The 18,173-nt window shown below is 41.7% G+C and overlaps 1 protein-coding gene across 1 annotated transcript; it reads right to left on the bottom strand.

The window, feature by feature from the left end:
- Positions 1-1,323: 1,323 nt before the first annotated feature.
- Positions 1,324-16,336, bottom strand: washc4 (WASH complex subunit 4). Its single transcript, XM_080475019.1, has 33 exons — positions 16,165-16,336; positions 13,762-13,901; positions 13,620-13,673; positions 13,446-13,511; positions 13,239-13,284; positions 13,057-13,124; positions 12,887-12,969; positions 11,998-12,040; positions 11,814-11,917; positions 11,475-11,595; positions 11,246-11,369; positions 11,028-11,155; positions 10,741-10,901; positions 10,514-10,640; positions 9,599-9,724; positions 9,415-9,522; positions 9,171-9,317; positions 8,983-9,062; positions 8,415-8,520; positions 8,159-8,275; positions 7,896-8,064; positions 6,931-7,085; positions 6,715-6,789; positions 6,537-6,641; positions 6,307-6,441; positions 6,047-6,155; positions 5,897-5,963; positions 5,649-5,735; positions 5,316-5,463; positions 5,108-5,204; positions 3,627-3,823; positions 2,237-2,333; positions 1,324-2,118 (listed from the first exon to the last, which is right to left on the bottom strand). Exons 1-33 carry the CDS (start codon positions 16,223-16,225, stop codon positions 2,054-2,056), a joined length of 3,516 nt encoding a protein of 1,171 aa, XP_080331145.1. The 5' UTR covers positions 16,226-16,336; the 3' UTR covers positions 1,324-2,053.
- Positions 16,337-18,173: the final 1,837 nt, after the last annotated feature.

Genomic DNA, 18,173 nt, shown 5'->3' with positions numbered 1-18,173 from the left:
GTATATATGATTGCTATATATATATATATGTATGTATATATATATATATGACATCTATTTTGGAAGAAATTTTGCCCTGCCTTGTACCTCGTTTTTATGAGGTGAGCATGGATGCAATATGTGGACGTAACAGGAATTTACTGGATCTGCTGGACAGGGTGTCGAAAAGACACATTTGGGCACTTGCATCAAAAATACTACAAACACAAAATGTACAAGGAAAGGCCTGATTCTCAGCCAATAGAAAAAAAGAAAAAGAAATTATGGCGGTCATCCCCAGAGTCCAAAGCAAAAGACGGGATGTGTTTCAAGTCGAGCTGTTTGAACAGTGAATGGCAGCATTTCATAGGAAACGGAAAACGACACATTTTAGGAGAGGAAAAAAAAAAAAAAAAAGTTCAGACCAATCTTGTATTTTCTGAAGTTCAAAAGCTTCTTTTCTTTGTATTAAAGCAGAAAAGGCTTTCCTGAACCACGCTTTCCTGTGTGTCCTTTCTTCTAAATCCCAACGAAGTCGGGATCGTCTCACGGAATCCAGATACTTCACCCCGGACACGTCTACTGATGTTATTCACACCTTTGAGTAGCTAAAGGTCCCGTTTTTTATTATTTTCTTCTACAATTTCACATAGGTGTCAGGTTCAACGACATCGTCTTCAAAGTGTATTTCCCCAAATCCAGCCGGTCTAAAAGTCCCTCCAGTGAGCTCCACAGAGAACAGGCTGGCTCGGTGTACAATGAGCCGGGTCTGTGTCCGAAGATCACTGTTGTTGCCAGATTGGGGCCGTTTGCGTTTCCTCTCAGTCTTGATTTAGTACAGTTGTGTGCTTATGACGCATTCTTCCTTTCGCGCGAGTTTTTTCAGAGGTTGAGATTTGGGCTGGAAAATAGTCAGATCTGGCAACCCTATAGAAGACTTGGCTTTCCTGTACCCTGCACTAATGTTTATAGATTTATCATGGTCCTAAAAATGTTGCTTTTTTTCAGGCTTTGCAGCTGCAGAATGTTTCAGAACGGTGAGTTGAAAATGTTGAGATGCTGAATATGTCAATTAGTTTGGTCCTGTGTTGTTAGTTACCGCCAAGCAGGTATATTATAAGGGATTAATTTTGATCTACCTGTAGGGTGGGGTCAAAGTGAGCGTCCACTTATTTCCCCACATCACATCACGAAGGGAAAATTTCTGGGGCCTCATCCACAGGCTATGAGGACCTATTACTGTTAGAAAAAAACATGAAGTAAATAGTTAATTTGGTTAAATTCAAATATTCTGATGGATTCCTAAAAGCCATGCAGGATTTTATCTTTGAAAACAGGAGAATTACTTGAAACATCTTTTTTTATTTTCTTCAAAGTGCATTTATTAGTCTTCAAGGATTTTTTTTTTTTAAAGAAAGTTATTCATGGAATGTAATTTCACATGTACCACATGTTGATCAGATAAAAAAAAAAAAAATTAGGAAACAATGTGATGATACACATCCAGTGCAGCAGAAATAAGTAACTTCAGTCCAGCAATGACGTATTATTTCTAAAGAGAAGATGCTGTTTAGAAAAGGCACGTACACAGCTGAAGACAATGTATAAAACCACACAGAGACAAACGATGAGGACATTCTCATGAGCTCTCTTTACAGAGCTTCCGTTTTAAAGACTAAATTAAGATTAAATCACGAGGACGCTGAGCGGCAGCGGATTCAGTCGGCTCGTCTCTGATCGACGCTTCTACCGTAGAAAAATAATCCAGTCGGTGCAGACCCGAGTATCAAAATGAAGAATTAAGTTACGCCGTTTTGCTTGAGGAAATGCTACAAACTGTAAAAGGTGTTAGATGGTGTTGACAGGATTGGGGAGGTTACACGGACGTTTCTGTAGAAAGGAAACAAAAAGAAAGACACTTGCAGAAGTACACATTCTTTCCTTAAAGACGTCGACGGTCTCCGTTTTCACCCTGAACCACTTGTGCAGCCTGAGTTCCTCTCGTGCGCATTGCTTCCCCTTCGCGCCGCCCGGCGCCGCTCCACCTCGTCGCAGAGGGGGTTGGGGGCGGGGCTCACTTGGAGGCGGGGTCGGGGGGGGTCGCGCTATCTGCAGAACCTCCGGCTTTAGCTGCTTCCTCTAGTTGAAGGAGCGACACAGTTCGATGTCATTAAATCAGACACCGTCTCCATATCTGTTTTTTTTTTTTAAAAACAATTATTCAAAACCTGGATTCGTCAGCGCAGTGCCGGCTCACCTTTGTCCTTCTTCTCCTGACTTTCCTCGGCGGCAGTCTTGTCGGCTCTGAAGAAGATCCGGGCGCTGCTCAGGGAGAAGTAAAGGAGCTCAAACTCCTGCGAACGAAGCCAAAACAAAGAGGAGCGGTTAGACGAACGACGGGGAGCTTTATCTGGAGCCGATCACAGGAGATAAAATCCACCCGGGGAAGGTCAGTCAGTCACAGGACAAAGAGAGACACAGGACAGCCACACTCACTCACATTTAGACTTTTCTAGAGACACCATGAATCTCAAATGCATCATTTTGGGCCGTGGAAGGAAATCCCAGGGAGCGTAGGAAGAACATGCAAACACCAACAAATTCACACAATTAACTAAAAAAATTTAACTGGAGCTCAGAGTCAGAGCCACATACAAGCCCAATTTTATCTCAAGTATGCCGAGAAATATTGCAACGAAAACCTTTAAATTAAAACTTTCAAGTTTTTCTTTGTTGTGAGCACAGAGTATACCAAATGAAAATATTCGTATTTTCCCAATAATTACTACCCCAAATTTTTTTTTTTTTAAAATGACAAGCTCAACATAAAGCCAATTAAGCTCATTTTCACCCGGGTTGTTTACCATTAGTCGTCTACTAATTCTGAAGGTAAATATAGTTCAAGTCTGAGCAGTGAAGCTCGAAAATTTATTGTTTAACTCACAAAAACTGCAAAATTGCCATAAGAGAACATCGTATGAATCAATTTTGCTCCAGTCAGGAGGCAGAAAGTGTAAATCAGTCCCACGATGGAAAAATATAAATTAACTTCTCTCAGTAAAACAAACAAGGAATCACCTGAATAGTTATTAGACAGGTGGTTGTTACATAACCCTAAGTTGTAGAATAATCATGTTAATTAAATTAACTATTACAAACCACTTTCAGGCTGGTGGCAGTTTGCTATCTTTCATGGCAGCATCACTGATATCTCAGTTCGGGTCTCAGTGGTGCCACTCTTAAGAAATTTGTTTCAAAATAAATAAATAAATAAAAATCTAAGTTTTCCTAGAATTTTTTACTATGTCAAAATATTAAACCTATTAATTAACCTCGGCTTCATCACTACAAACAAATGATAGATCAACAAAGCCAATCAGACGAGGAATCTGCCAGGAAACATCGAATAATGGTGAAGTTGCATTTCAGACTTCAGCTTCAAAGCGAAAGTCAAACTGTGAAGTTCACGGGCAATAAAAAAATAATAAAAAATAAAACATTCTCTTGCCAGGCTGAGAGAAACTGGACTCTCAGTACAAACTGGGAATGTAGCATTCAAGCTTACGACAAGAAATGTGACCGTCAACCACAGCGACAGCAGAACTTCCCAACACCGATGGTGAGCTTTTCCTTTTCCTCCACCGTACCTGGAGGTAGACGTCCAGCCTTTTCTGGGTGAGATTCATCGTCTGCAGCAGCTTCTCGTCCTGACTGGTGGACTGCACGTTCTGCTCCTTCACCACGGCGTTCATCTCCTTCTTGTACTTATCTCTGACGGCCTGGAACCAGTGCAGAGAGTCAAACTCCAGGTACTGGTCCAGCAGCTTCAGGATGTACGCCACACCTGGAGGGAGGTGGACGGCACACGAATCAATATAGGGATGGCAGGAGGACCTTTCTCCTCAAGTGTCGAGTAGAGAATGCTCCAAAAGAGGGAATCTTAACATTAACGTAACATAGAATTACATAAGGTCGGAGAAATCGAAATCGCATGCTTGTGCAGCGACTGGCAGCAGGAACGTTTGTGTCTACGTCAATTCTCCTTTAAATCCTCTTGGTCCAGTGGATCTGGCCTGATGTGGACTTGAACCGGACAAACGTGACTGGAATGTGAGTCACTTTTCATACAATGGAGTTTACGGCGTGGGGCGGTGACGTCATCATCGTTTTCCGGCTGATGTGCGTCTTTGACCGTCGACGCCTCAGAGCCGAGCTGGCGTTTTAGAAATTCCCCATTCTGGGACCCGTGTTAAAAAAAAAAAGTTTTCGGGTTCTTAAAACGCTGCGTCGTGTGGATGATCGCCCAAAAACGGCGCATTTACATGTAATGGCGTTCTCGTGACTGTTCGAAATAAAAATTAAAAAAAAGTGGTTTTTTTTAACATATATTCTGAAATGCACACAGGACTGTTATATCCCAAATTTGACGGTAGAGGGCAGGCAACCCCATTTTGTGTGAATTACAATGTTTCTCAAGATTTTGTCTCAGTTAATAATTAAAATGTGTTAATTGTACGTCACTGAACACAGACCAATAAATGGAAATTGTAGAGATGCAACCTGATCATTAAAATGATTACAAATGGGGACCCCCCTCCCCCCTTTTTTTCTGTTGGGTTCCTAAATTGGCCCTCAGCTAACAAAACTTCCAGAACCCCTGTTCTACAGTCAGTTCCTCCTCCCCTGGATTTACAGAAAACTATCCGGACTGCAGGATCACCGAAGATTGTCTGAAGTCGTTCACATTATCCCGCGATGGCGTGTTGCCATACTTTTATCAGCGGCAGAGACAACGTTTTTTTTGTCGAGAAGCTAAACTAGTGATCGGTCCTAAAAACATGATTCAAACTTTACAGTGAGTAGTCCTTCATATTACTCGGTAGCCTTGAAGTAACTCGTGTTGAAGCTCCGCCTTGTGCTGAAACTTAAATGTACGATACAGGCATGTGCCACTGATATCAGCTGATCGTGTTGGAACTTTGGAAATCAAAAACCAACAGTCCGCCCACGTGCTGTAGTTTGGATACTTGTCGGGGAGTGTCACTTTGATCACACACTTTAGGAGATAAAACGATATGAGGAAATAACTTCTTCAGCAGAGTTTGATTCATCACGTTGCGCTGCTCACCCATTGCAAAGCCGTCGTCTGTGAACGCGGCTCCGCTCTTGTTCTTCTTGTTCAGTTTCTCTTTGCAGTTGATGGAGTGCTCCACGAAATTCACCGTCTAAGAGAAACGTTCATTGTGAAGAGCAAACAAAAGTAATTAAAAAAAAATAAAACAGACAGAAATCCAACTAATCCATGGTGAGTTACAGCTCGAAGCCTCTGCACTGACCAGCGGGGGCACGATCATGTAGAAGTTCCTCAGGTGCATGTTCTTCGCGCTGCGAAACTCGGGTGCAAATACAGCCACGAGCATCTTGAAGTACTCGGTGCCCTCGGCAGAGTTGCTGGTCAGATCTCCCAAAACCGAGTCCAGGACGCTGTGGACGAGACACACAACGTTAAGAAAGAAATGTGCAGAACTGGAGAGGCTTCCTGTGTATTTTCAAAGCTGTGGTGCCCCCTGCAGGTATGACGAAATCAATAAACCTTCAGTAAATGTGCAGAGTGGACCTACTGTATCTCAATGGCGCTTGAAGGAAAAGAGGTTTCCAGCTTCACTTACCTTGCAGCTTTCTGGGTTTCCTCAGACAACCCTTCTTCTTTCACCAGCTCTTCAAAGTTGACAATATCCTCCAAGTCTGGAACGAATCTGAATATGTGACACGGAAATGAAGACTCATTAATCCAGTTGGTCAGACACAAAATACTTTAATAAACAGGACTTCATTAGATTTAGCCTTATATAAATACACAAATCTAGTTTAAAAGATTGATCCTACAACTTGCTCTCAACTGACACTCGTTTTTTACCTGATTGCGCTGCTGCAACAATGGAGGCCCCCAGAACGGATCATTCGCACGTAGCCCATGGCGTTACCTGAAGATAAACGGGAGTAAAAATACAGCCGCCTGCTCACAAAGACAGTGGAGAGAGTACAACCCGGGGAAAAGTTTCCTCACCGATCTGACTGATGAGCTGCCTGAATTGGTCGAGGTAACTCTGGCCGTCGGGAGTAATCCCGAGCTTTCTGATGCCGCGGTTAAACTTCTCCGCTCGCTCAAACGGGTACTACCACAAACAAAACAAACAGCAGACAAACCCTCTGTACTGGATGATAGAGTGGCAATTTCATCTCAGTGACAGAGTCACAGCTGACTCCCACACCTGATCACCATGCACGTCTCATTTTTGAGTTCTGGTAGAGCCGAGTGAAAATTACCTTCTGATCAGACTGATCCTTCGTCTCTCTGAAGAAGCGAATGTCTTTGATGAGTCGGGACTTTATGTGCTCGTCGTACATAAACTGACTGAAGATATAAAACTTCTTACGCAGGAACTGGTAGGTGAAGTTGACCTGAAAATAAAAAAAAAGAAAGAAGTAAAGATATTCACCGTTTGAGAAAAGAATGTAAAGGCACAAAAACATCATTGCGTTTCTTCTACACTCACAGTGGTGTTCATAATCCCAGTGCCGTGGGTCCGGATGGAGTTGGCGATGTGCCGGATGTTGATGGTGTTCAAGTGCTTGTTGTTGCTTGCCTTTTCGATGAAGATCTGCAGGAAAAACAAATGTGGCGTCACCGACACAGCGAAGTTTACTGCTGAAAGGGCGAATGAGGAGTCTCACCTGGTTGTTGAGGTTGTAAAGGTACCGCGAGACAAAAACGTGAATGTTCCTCATAATCTCCAACACATCCAAACCCTGATGAGAACACACGGAGGATAAAGTCAACCTCGGCGTAAAACTCTTGATCGATCACGCGCGTGCGTGTGCGTGTGCGTGTGTGTGTGTGTGTGTGTGTGTGCGTGTGCGTGTGTGTGTGTGTCGCGTAAAGAAGCAAACCTGCTCCAGAGTTTGGCTCGGCAGGTGAGCCTCCGTCATCGTGAGCCCGTAGCGCTGCGTAGCAAGATTTCTCATCTCACTGTAGGTGGCCCAATCGTGCAGAGCGACGGTCGTCAAGTTGTAGAAGGTTTTATCCAGGTAGTGGGTCACATAGGCTGCAAGAAAAAAAACCAAATAAAAATAAATGAGATGAACAATTCCAGCAGTCTTTAGACCATTTTACACTTTTCTTCACTGATACATATTCAGGACAGGGTGGGTGAATACAATTCGAAGGTATGAGTGGTGAGGAAAACACGACGGTGATTTCAAAAAGGTAAAAACAGCCTCTTTGTTAGTCCTGTTCAGCTGGACAACAAGAACAAGGAGTAATACAGTATAGTACGTGTTGGGTCCAATCAGCACATATGAAAGAAGTCTGAGTCTCATGGACACAGATCAAGGTGGTTGTGCCAAACAGGTCTTATTCTATTCAACTTTATTTCTATAGCACTGAATACAACACAGTCATTTCCAGGTGCTTTTAACAGAGAGAAACCCAACAATCAAATCAAATCCACATGAGGAAGCAGAGCGACTGGAAGAAACCTTTGCAGAAACCCGACTCGGAGGTGGCAGCTTTCTGCTGGCCGGTTGGGGTGAGGGGATGGAGGAGAGGAAAGGATAGAACAGATAGATTGGAGCCCTCACTGTAAGCTTTAGTAAATAGAAAAAGTCTTTAGTCTGGCCTTAAAAGTAGAGTCTGTGTCAGCTTTCCTAACTGAGCCTGGGATCAGGTCCCACATGAGGGGAGCCTAAAAGCTGAAAGCTCGGCCTCCCATTCTACCAATTATTGAAATGAGTAAAATAAATAATTTTTGTTCGTTTTCTAACTTTCCCAAAAACAACATCCTAAACCAAAACGGTAATTTACTTAAATGGAAGAATAGAAAAAGTTTGTACAAGTACAGAAAGTTGTGCAGCACCTTTGATGTGGATGAAGCGGTTGAAGAATCGAACGGGCTTAAGAGAGAAGAAGTGGGCCAGGTCCTTCATGCCGACTTTAAACGGGTTCCTGTCGTCGAGCTTCAGGTGCGTGTGAACAGAGAGGCGCAGGTCCTTCTCGATCTCTTTGCAGAGCTTGTCAAGCAGGTGCTGCAAAAGGTCAGAAAAGAGTAACGTGATGAAAGAGCCAAAGCGTTCCCGATGAACAGGAGACACCGTGATGGAACCGTCTAAGTGTCCTCACCTCATTGAACACGTCCATGATCTCCTTGTCGTAGCTCTCCAGCAGCTGGTCACACGACTCCATGTGTTTGGCGTGCAGCATGCATGGCACGCTGTCCCGTAGCGCACTGAACATGTACTGCTCCGGCCAATCGCAGGCATCATTCACGCAAGTGGCGAGAAGAGAGAAAATGGAATTTAAAATTTTTTGAAAAATCACATTGGAGCATGACTACAACTGCTCATCTAAACCGTGTACACATGGGGCCTCTGCTTACGTGTATCCGTGCTGCGTCCACAGCGTTGTCGTATACGTCGTCAAGGTAGATGGGAAACACGGCTCTGTGCCAGTACAGGAAACTGCAGTCGCACTGCAGCTTAACCCTGAAAGAAATGAGAGAAAAATAATTCAACATACATAGAGAATGTTAATGTAGGCGAGTAGTCTGTGGGAGACCTTGGGAGGAGAATGTTTAGAGATGGATTTCTTTCTCCTAATATGGAACCACATGTCCTGACATTCTGTTCTCGAGACTCGTGTCACGAATGTATCTGATGTGGAGACAGTCCGCCTTTTGGGGGGAGACGTATAGCGGCCGCGAACTCCGTCTGTGATCCTGCTGCTACCAACCTTATAAATATTTTTCATCTTCTTCACATCATCACCACCTGATTAACAACATAGGTCAATGTCTACAGTGAATTCCTTTCATGAATCTGGTGATTTGTGCCTTCATTTCACACTCCAACAAGGCCAAATTCTTTTTCATGGGATGTTCGCTTGCCAGCACTTGGTGAATTTAGAGAAAATCCATTATTTTGCACAGATTTTCACTAAAACCTCACCGTTCTCTCAGCTCACTAATCAGATCCAGCTTCTTTAACACAAGCTGCAGTGGAAGCAGCTCCTCGTCTTTGAAGGTTTTCTAGAGGGAAGTTCAGAAAACCAAGAATAAATGATGTGGATAAAAGGCCGCACAACAACTTTGAACCATTCATTTAAAAAAACAAAAACAAAACTCCTCTAGCGTTACCAGCTGAGTGCCGACACACAGAGCCAGAGAAACCACCAGACGTCGCTCCTTCGTGCTCGGCCCACTGAGGGCGTTTTCTGCCAGCACCAACGACGACAGCACATCGAGACGCTGCTCACTGTACTTCTTGTCAGAGATCACCCTTTTCTACAAGGCACAAATTTCATTTTTAAAATAAAGGGGGGTGGGAAAACCAAGATGGTGCTCTGATTCTGTTCATTTTGACGCGGTGATCGTATTTTACTTTGGCGATGCCGATGGCGTTGAGGGCCTGCGACTGCAGCTGCTGGGTGATGTGAGAGACGGAGTCGGCTACAACCATGGACCGCCGGTGAAACGTGTGCTCCACGGCCTGGGGGGGGGGAAGAGTCACACGACACGATTTGTAGAAACGGTGAACACACTGAAAATGGAATACACACACTCACTTTGAGCAGCTCAACGAGGCGACAGAGAGCTTTGACTGAGGTCTTGGTCATCGGCCGCTGCATTGACATGTACATGTTCATGGTGGTCTTGATGATGGTGCTGATGCTGTACGCGTACAGGATGCCCTGTGGGGGGGGGCAGAAGACACAGAGCAGCGGTCAGGGGAGTCATACATGTCCGCGAAGAATCACTTTATTTTGTTATCGTCTATTTTGTTGCAAGTTTAATTGAAATAGGACACCGTATCTCGGCTGACAAAAAATAAAAATAAATCAATTGAGTTTCCAGCCACTCATTGAAACTCAGCTGCATTTACACAGTATTTAGGCTCCGTTTCAAGTTAAGACAGATGGTTTTTCGGTTTTTCTTTCAGAAAAACATTCACCATTTACACTGCAGCATTTTGGAAATGATGTCCGTTTAATCGGAAACAACAGAAACGCTGAATTTCATTTATTTCTTTTTATTCAATGTTGCATAATTAGTTGTTTTTGAATTGAAATCACACATGGAGCATGGAACAATGGGAGAACATGGACATTTGTGTAGACCGACGAGGAAGTTGGATTGTCGAAGAGAATTTAGACTGTGAGTCATGACACTGAGGAGGAAAACATAGTTCTTATTATGCGTCTACTCGCACATGCGTAGAAAAACTGCTTAGCATGGCCGTGGTAAGCATTCCCAATAGCAGCGTTTTCACCGTTTACACCAAGACCGAGTTCTGAGCATTTCCAAAAAGTTACACCTTGGGGGCAAAAAAAAAAGTGCATTTCAGTAGCTCCAAGCATCATTGTCGTGTGAATCGACCCCCAAAACAGAACAAAAGTTTTGTGTTTTCACTTGAAAACCAAATGGGGCTTTAGAGGCAAAGAATTGGAAATGCTGTTTGTGGATCTCACTGCAGGACTTACTTGCACAAACACGTTACACCTGCTGTTGAGGTCTTCTGCCAACCTGTTGCTCTTATGGTCTTTGGATAGAATGGACTCCATCTTCATCATCCATGACGTTACAAACACATAGTAGGACTGAACGTCCCTGTGGGGAGGGGTGGGGTGGGGGGGGGACGACAACAACGTTCAGAGTCTCGAATCAAACAAAGTTGGAAAAGATTCGGTTGTCTTTCTGTCCCTCTCACTTTGTTAAGGTCTGAGCTCTTTGCTGCAGGTAGGCGTCCCTCTGTGCTCGGATGGCCTGTAAGCTCTTCTTGTCCATCAGTTTAGCTGCAGCCGGGACCTTAGAGGTGAGGAAGGCGTCAGGAAACCAGATGATGTTTGAGATCAGAGTGACGGCTGGAACCTACAAGATAGTGGAGACAAGCACAATGTTCACAAATAAAGAAAAAAAAAAAAGCGGGGGTGGGGGGGTGGGGGGGTGGGGGGGTGTTGTTTCAGTCAGAATAGATGCAAAAAAACATAAAAACACCTTTTTACAGACATCGAGTAGAGCCTTGTACAACTTTTTGTCAACGCTCCTGAAAATGTGAAAGTGCAGCACAAACAAGGCGCAGATGGCAGCGTATTTATCTCTCTGGTCAATTTCTGAGGGTTCACCTGGAAAAGAATAAAAAAAATTATAAATGATTCAGAGCTGAAAGACAACAGAGAAAATGGTCACTGTCGTCCCACTGGAGAGAAACTGACCGATTTTGGACTCAATGTTTGTGAATATGGTGCGAATGTTGACGGCAAACTCCTCCGCAAAGGCACTGTTTTTGGCCACAGCTACTCCTTCCCCGGGGTCGTCAAACCTCTGCTCCACACAGGCCTGTCACCCAAGACTCAGATTATACTCCAAAATTAAAAAAAAAATACAAAATGGGGAAACAATCAAAAGACTTCGACAACAATAATAATGTAGACAAAACGTAACCTGCAGTATCATGCCATCCAACAGTTGTCCCTCCAACTTGAGAAGCAGCTTCTCAAATGGTTTCAGCTTCTCTTCGGGAATGGAAAACTTCCCAGGGTTGTGATGTACGGACTTCAATAGCCTAAAAAGCCCCAAAACAAAAGGAGCAATAAGAACAGTGCGATTCTACTTCACGCTGTATAAAGTTACATTACCTAATAGATTAACGGAAACAATTGTATTCTGTTTAAGGTGAAAGGAAATATTACATTTATAATGTACAAAGAAACAGTTAAGAACTTAATTCGGCTTATTTGTTATGGTTGAATCTGTTACGTGTGTATGATTACGCTTTACAACCTTTTATACATCTTCCAGTGATCTTTTAGTGTGCCGTGATTTTCCATAATCTCGTCCAGTGTGAGCAGTACCACCAACAGCTCCCCCAGGTGTTCGTACACGATCTGCAGAGGGAAACGCAGAGACGATTAAAACACAAAGGAAAACAGGACGAGGATTTGATTCATCCAGCCTGAAAACTCACCTGAAAATGGACACCTGACGACTCGATTATTTTCGTAGCGCCCCTAAGATATGAGAAGAGAAAAGAAAAAAAAAAAGGGTTTTCATGTTTTATTGTGATATATTAGTGTAATCTGACTTTTGCATTTCTGTAATCAGTTCTGATCAGGATATATTACACCACACAATCAATCAACACCAAATTTAAATAATAAAAAAAAAAAGATAATTTGTTGTGACAGCTTTAGAGTAGAGCTACAAAAGGGAGCTTGTATATGGAGATTTCCTCATGTGTTTTCTACATATTATATATTAAAAGAAAGAAAGGATGATCATCTCATGTGGAGCCACTGGTACAACTATCTCACAAATACTGTTCAAATATAGAAAACCAAGATATGAAACCTCTCAGTGGCACGGTTTCTAGGTTGCCGTTTTGTCTGCATATGAAGTGCATAAAACTACAGTGTGAAACACATTTTAGTTCAGGGGCCACATTCATACCAATATCATCCTGAGTGGGCCGGACTGGTAAAAATACTGCCTTAATAACCTTTCAAATGAAACTTCATAGGATTTCCTTGTTGTAGCGCAGAGGACACGTGATGGAAATGTTGTTATTTTTTGCAAAATCAAATAATTACTACTAGAATGTCAACATGAAGTAAATTAGAATGGAACTTTCTGACGCAAAATACAGTGAAATGTCCAGAAAAATTCTCCTATGGTTGTTGCATTATGTTTGACAAAATATCAGTGTTTTCTATAAAACGTTCCAGTTTCCTTGGCGTTTTGCCAGATTGGAGCCTGGCGCCTGATGTTTGACACCCCTGGCATGAAGCATTGTGCCTCAATGGGAGTATTGAAACGCCTCCATCACGTTGACAGTATTGTCTGTTCAGGGATCTCACTTGTTGCTGTTGTAGAGGGCAGCCAGCTGGTGAACGATGCTGACCACCACTTCATAACACCTGGACACAAAGCAAGACAGTTCCTGCAAAGAGACAAAGATGAGAAACGATCACTAATGTGTTCGGCGTGACAATACACGAGTTCAGGGAAGAAATGATTTCTTACCAACCTGCAGAAATGAGATGAATCTGCCCATCTGTATCTGGGATTCTCCTTCAACAACACTTGTGTCTGACACTGCAATATATAACACATAAAATGTCTCTATCTATTTACGTTAGATTTTTTTTTCTTTTTTAAAGCAGTAGGACAAATGAGAATCAAAGTGAATAGTGACAGGTAACTTGTTACCTCCCTCTCCATAATACAATAAGCCGTTGTAGAATTTGGTTTCGGCCTGCAAAAAGAACATGAATCCAGTTTAGTCTGACGTAAAATGACCGAAGTAAGTTCCATTGCTTTCAAGAAGAACTCACAGAGTGCAGAAGCAGCTAAATATATAATTGATGGACTCTACACAGAATCACAAAGAACAAACGGTGCTTGTCCAACACTTGCCTCATACTTGAGCTTCTTAACTTCACTGCAGAGAGCGGCGTAAACTGTGATGACTTTGTTCAGGACCTGAACACAACACGCAAGGTCATTATCCAAACCAGCCCCCCCCCCCCCTTCCGAAAAAAAACCCCAAAACCCTATCAGCATATTACATTGAGAAATGTGTGCTTTTACCTTGTTGTCTGTTTTAATTAACTCCAGTAAGGACGACTGCTCATAGGGGAGGAGCTGAAGTGGAGCAGAAATGTTTTTAGGAAGGAAGTTACAACAAGTTCAAATAAAGCAACGTCATTCTTCCTGAGTTCTGGCGCTTTACCTTGAGGGCGATGGGGTCGAGTGTGAAGTCCCACACGTCGCCGATGGAGTCGTCCAGAGCCTCTTCGATACCCTTCAGCTGGGACGTGTACCCTTCCAGAAACTTGCTGTAGTTCTTCATTTGAACCTCAGTGTGTATTTCTGAAACGTGAGACATTTGACAATGAAAAAATTTAATTATACTGAAACCCACTCTGTCTCACCCTTCTACATGTATTTCCATAGATCACAGCGTATTTCATCGTTGTCACGTGATGAAATTGGGATTTTCATCTAAACTGCCCACGGTTTAGTTGAGATGTTATACATGTGGGGTTTTTTTTTTTTACCTCCGCCAAGGAAATCATCAGTGTTTATTTGTCTGTTAACAAGTTATCTCACAAACTAATGATATATTTTTCATAAAAATTGGTACACAGGTGCATTTTGATCAAAGGAAGAACCCAATACATTTTGGTGGTAATCTGGAAGAAAATAATTGTTCCAATAGAACATTTTCATTTTGAGATATATTGTCTTATCTTGTGTTCTTTAAATTATGAAATGAAATCACGTGATCAGCAAACTAAATAAATAAACAAAGGCAGTTGATCTGGATGTGGAATGTCTCATTTCCTAAAAAAAAGTGTATTTTTCAGCGGAGGTCAGAAATCTCTGATCGCTTGTGTGTGTTTTTTTTTTAAAAAGAATAATATCTCACTTTGTGAAGTTATGTTGTTTCATCGAATAGAACAAATGTAATTTTTTCAACCGCTGACACTACTTTCATTCTACAAGTTGTGGAGCACTAAAAAACAGTTCCTTTCCAAGAGCTGTTGTTACCCTGAACGCCCCAAAACACCAACAAACCCTGAGCTGCTGTTTTATCCCTCCTGTCTTGTAAATAGCCCCTGGGGACTGTACCGTTTTTAAAAAAGTTTTTTTGTCTGCACTTTTTTATTTTATTTTTGCAGTTTTATAGATTTTTTTGTTGTTTATGGCATTGGCACTAATCATCTTTGCACTTTCTGTTGTTTGCACTGTTGAGAGCTGCTATTTTTAATTTCGTTGTGCCTCCAAGGTACATTGACAATAAAGGAATTCTGATCGCCTGATTCTGATTCAGCGTTCTCTTTTATTTTCTGTGTTCTAAAATTTCCATGTCTACATGTGGTTTGTAATTTTATTAAAGATTATTTAAATGTGACAATTTACTGTACATTTCAGGGGTGTCAAACACAACTGTAAAGATTGCTTAAAATAGATAAGATCAATTTTTTTATTATTCGTATAAGTAGCAGACAGAACACAACACTGAGATCCAAGCTGAGATATCAGTGCCATGAATAATAGCTACCTGGAAGCCATGCTGTCATGTTGAGTTTGTAAAACATGTATAATGCAACAGCAGTTGTTATGCTTTTTCTTTGGTACATTTCACTGAATTTCGCACCAGAAGTCTCATTCAAACTGGCTTTATGTTGAGACTGCAGACATTTTCTATAGAAATTGTTTGGTTTTGCCAAAATATAGACACTTCCATCATGTATGCGGTGCCCCACAAGAAAAAGAAAGTTCAAATTTAAAAGGTTATTATGGTACTGTTTTACAAGTCCGGCCCATTCAAGATGACATTGGGCTGATTGTGGCCCCTCAACTAAAATGTGTTTCACATGCAATCCACAGAGGACCGAGAGTAGAAATGTCCAGTCTTGGCTGTCCTGCATGTTTTGGGGAGTCTCCCTCCTCCAACACACCTGGGTGTGATAAACGTTTGGCCATCAAGGTGTGCAGAAAGTCACAATGTGATGTTTCAGAGGCGAGAGACGTCCAAACCTGTAGGAGACCTGATGGACCCCACTCATAACAGAATCAAAAGGTATTTGGGATAAACAAGTGTGAGTGAATGCAAGTGTTTAGGGGATTGCTTTGGTAAAACACCAAACAAACCACAGCTTCAGTAAAAAGTCACGTTGTTCAACCAATTAACAGCAGAACATGCATAAACATTGTTTAATTAGAAAACCAAAAACAGCAGCCCGACCACAAATCAAACATACCAATACCGATGTTTAAGCAGTGTTATGAGCCTTTTAGACAGAAACGCACGAGCGAAAAGTGTAATTGTAATGTGCTGGTGCCACTGTTGTGACTATTGATTGCTAACTTTGCTAACAGCTAACCATTAAATTCACAGGTTTTTGGCATTTCACATTTGACTTTTGTCCGCACGCGTGACGCCGGCTTCAAGCTAATATTGACAAGAACTGATGTGACTCTTGTTTTTTTACACGCGAAAACGATAAATTCCGTGTGTGTTTGGTTTCTGTAAACATACGGAACCGCTAGCACGTTAAGCTAACTCAGGTTAAGTTCGGCTCGTCGCTGTTTCTCTCCGCATGTCAGGACTGAACGGAGGACTTACTCTGGGAACCGTCGTCAAAACGGTCAAACTCCCAGTCAGGAGCGATGCTTTCTACCGCCATGCTGCCCGGAGAGGTAGCCCCCGAAAAAATACCCCAAAATCACTGTGCTGTCAAAAAGTGGAGCCGCCGGATCCCATGATGGATCTTATGATTTTGTGAATGGCCGCAAGTGCTCATGGGAAATGTAGTTCGTGGAGTAGTAGTTCGTCTACGCTTTCGTTCAGGGGCCACATATCATAATAGTAATATATGAGTAAAAAAAAAAGAAAGTGCCATAATAACCTTTAATTGTAAACTTTAAACCTTTACTTTATTGTGGCATCCGGTATACGTTTTGAAAAAGTCTAGATTTAAAAAAAAAAAAAGTTTTGTAATTGGTTCCGGAAGTTACTACAATCTCCACTTAAAGCCAATTTTAACGATATTTTTAGGTGCGAAATTCAATGAAATGTCAAATTTGTTTTGCACCCTTTTGCATACAAATGCTTGCAAAGGTAATCACCGTCTAGGAAGGAGCTACCACGTCATTCATACCTGCTGCTGTGAGCCTGTTCAACAGCAGAAACAGTAATAAACTGTTTAATCACCACTATTGCACTGTGAATACTGTAAATATTGTAAATATTAATACTAAGTATTTTCCCCCTATACTTTCCCCCTGTATTTCCATATTTCCTGACTGTCTTTAAGTATTTGTGCAATGTTGGGCTTCTGTGATAACTGAATTTTCCTTTGTGGGACTTATCTTATCCTATCCAGATGTCTGGACATTTAAGTTGATTGGTGGCTTTTAAGTTGCTCATGCAAAGAAAGAACAGTACATCTGTTCTCAAATAGCCACAACCACTGAAATTTTACTCCTAGTAAAAGTACTATTGTATATTTTAAAAAAGCACTATTTAAATAAATGTATGCAATGCTAATTGCATTGTCAATAGCACAGAATTTGATACAATTTGTCTATTTAAAATTGAGTTTAAAACATCTTTTAATCAAATGTTGGAATAAATTGGTAATTGTCTGTGATAATAAATAAATAACATTATTATAGTATAATATTTTTTTAAATGCACTTTTCATTACGCTACAGTACTGATAACTTTATTTACTTTATTGGATCTTCTGACATGACAAAAATACGTTGGTTGGCTTTGGTCTTCATCCACTTGTGTTCACTGTCATCATGAACTATTTTGGTTTCTACCTTCATAGATGGAGAGAGCAGGCCAAACCTTCCTCCGCACTTTGTCCTTAAACAACCACCACACTCAATACAGTCACGGGCCAGCACTGGACTACTGCTTTTGAACAAACAACTGTCAAATATGTGCTGTTGTTTGCATTATACTGACTCAGTGTATTTGAATTTGTACAGTGGTTATGATAGACAGGAGTGAATAAGCAAAAGTAATGTGGTGTGTTCTCTCTCTCTCTCTCTCTCTCTCTCTCTCTCTCTCTCTCTCTCTCTCTCTGTGTTAATGTGCAGGTTAGACTAAGAATACGGCCACAGAGAACACTCTACGCAGCATTCAGACAGTGACAGAGGGCACGAGGAAGAGTCACGACCAGCAGGAGCCTGCGAGAACAAACACCACTCCTCTTCTTCTCCCATGGTGTTACTAACGGGTAAGGTTGTTTTACTCTCCTCAACCGCAAACTAAGGAATAAATGCTTCTAACACTATTGTATTTTCACATATCATTTTGATAAATATGTGCAGAAATACTTGACAGATAAAGTTTTTTTTTTTTTTTTTAAATTAGGATTTGCAAATTAAATGGCACCGGCAATTTCTTGATTTGCACTGTGAACTTGATTTCAAGTGGATTCTGTGGTTGTGTCAAAACCCTTTAAAGATATGTCAGTTCAGTCTGCTTTCTTATAGACGCCCAGTGCGTGTGTGAATCTGTTTTCAGCAAACATGTCACGAATATTACACACCTTCTGGCTTTTACAATTAGAAGTTGCGTATTTTTTTGTAACTATTAACATTATCAGTAGTAAATGT

This window comes from Lipophrys pholis (genome assembly GCF_963383615.2).
Source record: "Lipophrys pholis genome assembly, chromosome: 11".
Classification (NCBI taxonomy): domain Eukaryota; kingdom Metazoa; phylum Chordata; class Actinopteri; order Blenniiformes; family Blenniidae; genus Lipophrys; species Lipophrys pholis.
Note: the sequence above shows the minus strand (reverse complement) of the source record. Positions and strands in the feature narration are given on the sequence as shown.

What these genes read in the sequence shown, in the direction of transcription:
- washc4 (XM_080475019.1), bottom strand. Translation starts at nt 16,225, where the DNA reads ATGGCGGTAGAAAGCATCGCTCCTGACTGGGAGTTTGACCGTTTTGAC. An exon ending in TACTCGATGTCTGTAAAAAG is followed by an intron (nt 10,902 to 11,027) that starts GTGTTTTTATGT and finishes ACTATCTTGTAG; the next exon opens with GTTCCAGCCGTCACTCTGAT. An exon ending in TCATGGACGTGTTCAATGAG is followed by an intron (nt 8,065 to 8,158) that starts GTGAGGACACTT and finishes GACCTTTTGCAG; the next exon opens with CACCTGCTTGACAAGCTCTG.